The sequence below is a fragment of the Cyprinus carpio genome, chromosome B9, assembly GCF_018340385.1.
Source record: "Cyprinus carpio isolate SPL01 chromosome B9, ASM1834038v1, whole genome shotgun sequence".
NCBI lineage: Eukaryota > Metazoa > Chordata > Actinopteri > Cypriniformes > Cyprinidae > Cyprinus > Cyprinus carpio.
This window is the reverse complement of record NC_056605.1, coordinates 16,722,390-16,728,389: the sequence shown is the minus strand read 5'-3', so window position 1 is coordinate 16,728,389 and position 6,000 is coordinate 16,722,390. Positions and strand designations below refer to the sequence as shown.

At 37.8% G+C, this 6,000-nt stretch overlaps 1 protein-coding gene across 4 annotated transcripts in view; it reads right to left on the bottom strand.

The window, feature by feature from the left end:
• Window positions 1-555: 555 nt before the first annotated feature.
• The window catches only part of acvr2aa (activin A receptor type 2Aa), a 45,228-nt gene continuing 39,783 nt past the window's right edge, over window positions 556-6,000 (bottom strand). For all 4 annotated transcript variants that reach the window (XM_042731179.1, XM_019074172.2, XM_042731180.1 and 1 more), the window contains 3 exons: window positions 5,734-5,872; window positions 4,493-4,623; window positions 556-4,399 (listed from right to left, as the gene is read on the bottom strand). In XM_042731179.1, the coding sequence (XP_042587113.1) occupies window positions 4,205-4,399; window positions 4,493-4,623; window positions 5,734-5,872 (465 nt within the window). In that variant the 3' untranslated portion in view covers window positions 556-4,204. The remainder of the gene's footprint in view (window positions 4,400-4,492; window positions 4,624-5,733; window positions 5,873-6,000) is intronic.

The following is a 6,000-nucleotide window of genomic DNA, read 5'->3' as shown; positions in this document are numbered from 1 at the left end:
CTACATTGTATGGGTCAAAATTATCGATTTTTCTTTTATACCAAAAATCATTAGGATAAAAAGTAAATACAAAAATAAAAAATAAATAAAAAAATTACTCTTATGACTGGTTTTGTGGTCCAGGGTCACATGGTATTTGATAGCTGGAAGACACATACACTACTATTTAAAAGTTTGGGTTCAGTAATATTTTAAAATCTTAGTTTATAAGATTTTAAATAATAGTTTTGAAATCTCTTATCAGATCAATTCATACTTGCTAAATAGAAGTATGAATGTATTGGTATTAGTCATTAAATAGCAATTATTAATAATTAATTCACTGAATATAAGTATTAAAAATAATGTTACTGAGCTCAAACATTTTAAATTTAGGGGAAAAGAGAAAATCTTAGTCAAAATGGGCAATGGCCAAATGCTGACATCTAGTGGTGTGTTCACACATAACAGCCATTCATTAAATAACTATCAGGCTGGACAGTACTCATCCCAGCATTGAGAAAATATGAATATGAATGCAAGAATTTTTAGGTAAGTTCAGTGAGACAGTACACATTTGAGAGCAGTCACTATACTTTATTTGAGGGGAATGGTAGCATAAAATTTAATCTGTACATTATGTAACAATTACGTCTGATCAGGCCCTGAATGCGTTATATACTCAAGAGAAAGGTGGACAAAAATGGCATGTCCAGCACAACAGTAATACAGCTGCTCGCACCTAAAATGAAGAGTTTTGGTAAAGTGGAGACATTCACTCAATGGTGTAGTTGAGAAGAAACATGGTCACTGAAGACCGAAAAAGTGTGTCCGAGAGAAAAGACAGAGAGAGAAGCTGCTGGTCGAATCCCAGAAGCAATACTTGCAACACTGCACCATGTTGTCTGTCGTGCTACACTGTTTGTTAAATCTTTTAAACGCTGTGAGTGGAAGTCTGAGGTAAAGGATTGATTCTTAAGTAGTGTTTTATCTGACCAGTTTTAAAAATAGCATCACTTCTCATTGATCCAGAAAAGAAGAATGACAGCTGGGCCATGATATAAATTAATAAAACTAAAATACAGATGTACAAAATTACCATTAAAATATTTAATAATAATAATAATAATAATAATAATATCAATAAAGGATTTTTTTCTTTGAGACATAAAAAAAGCATGCTCTTTTCACAATCTAAAACAACATTCATATGTACATACGGTGCATTATCATCCAAGTCTTCTAATAAACACGGGGCTTTTAAAGTTTGGCTTTCCATCTTGTTTAACCTTCCCCCCAGATTCCCCAAATAGAAAACCAAAAACAGACAGGGAACAGGACAGCACCTGGTAAAAACACTCTATAGGCCAGCAGCAGTCAGCTTATCATCTATAGCGTTCAGTCAAAAGTGAATCATAAGAACCTCACGGAGATGCTCTCAGACCTGAGCGCTCATCCTGCAAATGAACCATGTACTTCAGCTTGATGTTATAACCAACTGACCTTAAATGCAATGACCTTTGCATCTACAGAGTCCAACTGAGGGCCTTTAAAAGATGGCACAGGGCCCTGTATTAATTTACCATCAGATGAAGTAAAACAGAATGAGCTGGCTGAGAATGCTACAGTAGAGAGATAGAGAGCTTTCATTGAAAGGGCTTGATTGCATACGGCTGTATGGACCTGAACATTGTCAAATGCATTACATTGTAAAAGAATTGTAAAAGCAAAATGAACCACTTAATCATACTTCATTTGTTCAGACAGGCAACAGAAATCAGATTTTGTATCAGACTATCAGTCATTTCAGATGTTCATAGTCTGAATGGATGAAAACAAACAAACAACAATAACAACAACAACAACAAAAAAACACATGAAATGCATCGTTTACAAACTGGAATCAAACCACTGCCATGTGGTTTGAAATCAGATTAAAATCAGGTTTTTACAAATGTGTTGAGTCTGAATGGTCAGATCAGATCTCAATTCATTTTTCATTTTTTGGATTATTTGTTCAGACAGGCAGCATATGATTTAGTATCTGATTCAGTATCTGATTCAAATCAGTTTAGTTGTTTGTAGTCTGAATGGGGGGAAAAAGCACATGAAATCAGAATTTTTACAAACCTGATACAAATCACATGAATATGTTGTTTTAAATCAGATTAAAAACAGATTTTCAGAAATGCGTTCAATTGTCAGTTCAGATCTCAATTCATTTTTCACTCTTTTGGGGTGCAATGTAACTAGAATATTGAAAGAAAATGAACCAAAATGAGACATTAGTTGTTTGTAGTCCAAAAGTTGAAAAAACCCTCATAAAATCAGATTTTGAACAAATAAATATGTGGTTTGAAGTCAGATTAATATCAGTTTCAGTGTGAACAGTCTGATCAGATTTTAAGTTTTTTTTTCTTTTTTCCTGGAATATAGATTGACTACACTGTCCAAACAAATGAAGCTGATTTCTCGCAAAATGATTCTAAAGATCCGATTAGAAAATCAAACTGGATTCAAGTGCAGTGTGAACGGAGCCAAAGAGGAGCAGCAGAGAAGCTGTTCTTTTGAAAGACTCTGTTGGCAGAGTTACTGCATGTGTTCGGTCCCCATTACAGCATATTATTAGCTTAATACTCTCAGACAACCGGGCGTCATAACATATGCATAGCCTGACGTCGACTTCAGTTTGTGGTGTACATCATGGTCTAAGCAAACTGCTAGGCGCTTGGATTTTTACCACACTGGAAGTGGCCTGTGAGCTGTGAAACAGTCCCTGCTTAGGATGTTATTGCACATAATATGACCACACTAATAAGGTGTTATATTAAGGGCCCTTGCATACATAATATAACAAGGGTCACCAGAATGGCACCAGAGGGCTCAAAGCAAAGGGAAACGCTTCCTGAGACATACTGAGATACAGTTCTTGTAGAAGTGTGTAGAAGATCGCCTGGCTGCTGATCTGAAACCAGTTTGATGTGTCACTCGTGAGGTCGGGCTTCATGAGTAGGCTGGTTCAAATGCAGCGCAACAGAAGCGGACAGCAAGAAGACCCCTAGAAGACCAAGATTTGATGAGTCCAAATGGAAATGAAACAAAAAGAGTGACGCCCTGAAGACAGGAAATACTTCAGATTAACCAATAATGAAGGGGTTTCCATGACTGCTAACGGGATCTCATGCACAAGCTCCACATGATAAAGGTTAGAAAAGCTAAGAAAATTAAAAATGAAAAAGAAAAGAAAACAAGGCATGCACATACATCAAAGTTGTGAGGACACCGCAAACCTATATTGGTAAGTGCTTCTGTATTATGTTCACAAAATTCATATTTTCAGGGATTTTTCTTCTCAACAGGTCTCGATAAAGGTCAAAATTTGTTTGAACAAACAAACGGTCACAATGCTTAAAAAACAAAAAAGTATCACATTTTAAACTGCAGGGCAACACAGAGAACAAGTAAAAGAAAGAAGGCAGAACACTGGTTTATGAATGGCCATCGTTTCTTGGCATAATCTGTCATATAAAAAAAGTTATCCCCGTATTTAAAAAGCTTCCGTGCCAAACGGAGGTCATCGAAAAGCCTCTTTTTTATATCATTTAGTGTTACAAAACAAACTTATTATTAGGATGAGAAACTGAGGTATACCTTGTCGAGAGGTTGGTGGTTATCTGACAGAAACTCTGAAAGCTTTCAGAGGAAACGCGTGTTGATTTGGGTTGTATCGATCATCACCCTTTCTGTTGATATCTGTACAGCAGCGTCACACTACACATTCAAAAAGCTGTTTCTTATTGGCATTACAATAGTCAATCATACGAACACATTAAATGTGTCTTTTTTTACATGGACATTGCCCTTTTTATACTGAAATGACATGAGCCCCGTGCGGAGGAGGAGTCTCGTTTACTCCTTGAATGGGAAAGTTTTTTCTCTGAGCAGAGAAACGACAACAAGAGGTTCATTTTTGATGTCGGTTTATAATCCATCCGTCCTTACCAGAGCACCCATGGTACTAGTTTATATATACACAACACATACAATAATGTAGCTGGCTCCAGGTAAACCTGTTTTAAACCATTGTCTGCATTTGCTCCAGCTGTAAGTACAGGACGATTATCCAGCATGTCTAAAGCCAGCGGTCAGAACAGCAGTCCACCAACATCCCCGACGCATCTTTTCTGTTCGGTCAGCCCGCAATTCACATGCTGATATCCTCTAGTCATAGGCTGGACTCCTTAGGGGGATAGTCCACGTTGGTCACCATTGTTACAACAGTGACTATTTCCTCCGGGGCTGAGATGCTGTTCTGCCGCTGCATTTGGATCACACGTTCCTCAACGCATCCCGCGGAGAGACGCGCCTCAGCCTCATGGTCCCAACATTCCTCTATAGTCTCGCACAGCATGGCCAGACCCTGAGAGACAAATGAACATGTTTTATATCACGAATAATATTCACTTAGTTAAAAGCTTCAGAGTAGCGCTGAAGTTTAATGATGATTACGTACCGGATGTTTCTGCCAGCACTCCCTGAGAGTGGGCCGAAGCTTTTTGTGGACCACAACCTCCTGCATGTCCTCTAGAGTGGGGTGTTGGCCCACCTCCTCCTCAAACGGAAGCATGTACTCGTCCACTGGACCTTAAGAAGCAATAAACAAACATCTGCTTAGGAAGTTCTACCATTGAGGGGTAACAGACATTTTCAAACTAAGGTCCAGAGACTCCAGGGGTAAAATGAAATTGGCAAGAAAAAAAACAAAAAGTTTTTTTTTATACTTTAGACAGTAGATAAATGTGGTTATGTAATAATTTTTAACATTTACTATATTATTACGGTTTCATTCCTGATGATCAGCCCTAGTTTTTAATAATTTTGAGCAGTATAAAAATAATTTAAAATACTTTTTTGTGTCATCATTTACTCATTCACGTTGTTCCAAACCTGTATGACATTATTTCCACTATAGAACACAAAAGAAGATATTTTGAAGAATGTTGGGAACCAAACCGTTTCTCAAAGTATCTTTTTACATTTCACAGAAGAAAGTCTTTCAGGCTTTGAACAACATAAGTGTGAGGAAATTATGACAATTTTTCATTTTTGTGTGTACCTTTAGTGGTTCTTGGCATTAAAGTTTTTAAAAACCCCTGGGTTAGAGTTTTGCTGGGAGAATAAAAATACATATTTTGCCATGGGCATCAAAAATGAAATGAAATAATTGCTGATAAAAACTGATGGGAATAAATCCAAGATAGTATAAAAATTTTCAACATCGAAAAAATAACATTCTTCTGCATTATCAACATGAAACACCAAACAAATGAGGGAGAAGACACTTTGGAGAAGAAGTAGCTAGACAGAATGCCGTTTAACCAAATGATCTGCCATCACACTCTGTCACTCATTCAATCCCATCATGCACTGCACTCAATGAGGTTGTCACACATGATGACCCTGTCACAACAGTCCCTGAGGTCTGCTTCACTGTCCACACCTGATCAATATTGTTCCATTAGACCAGACACCAATAATCGATAATAGTCAACTTACTCCACTTACAGTGACAGGCTTATTCAGGAGCCCAAGTAACAGGAAAAAATACCAGAAATTTGTTTGTGTGATCAGGGAGTGCTGCCAGACCAGATTAAACTCAAATGTCAATCAAATTTGTACTATAAGATAACTGATATAACTGCATAGTTTGATGTCAAAATGGTCTACGAGGAACAGCAGCTTATGCATACGTACCATCAGACGCAGTGCAACGGGCCGCCAGCTCCCACAGCACCAGTCCCACCGCATACATATCTATCCTGAGGAAAGAATCTCGCTGGAAGTTGATGGCTCCTTCCAACACCTCCGGGGCCATGTAACGTCTGGTTCCCACCTGGAGTGCACAGAGAGACCCCCGTCTGGTTAGCAAAACAATCTTTCTGCTAGCACTGCAGTTAATTCATGGTTTAAATATGGAGGGCCCATCAAGCTGTGATTTATAGCCTAAAAACAAATCAAAAT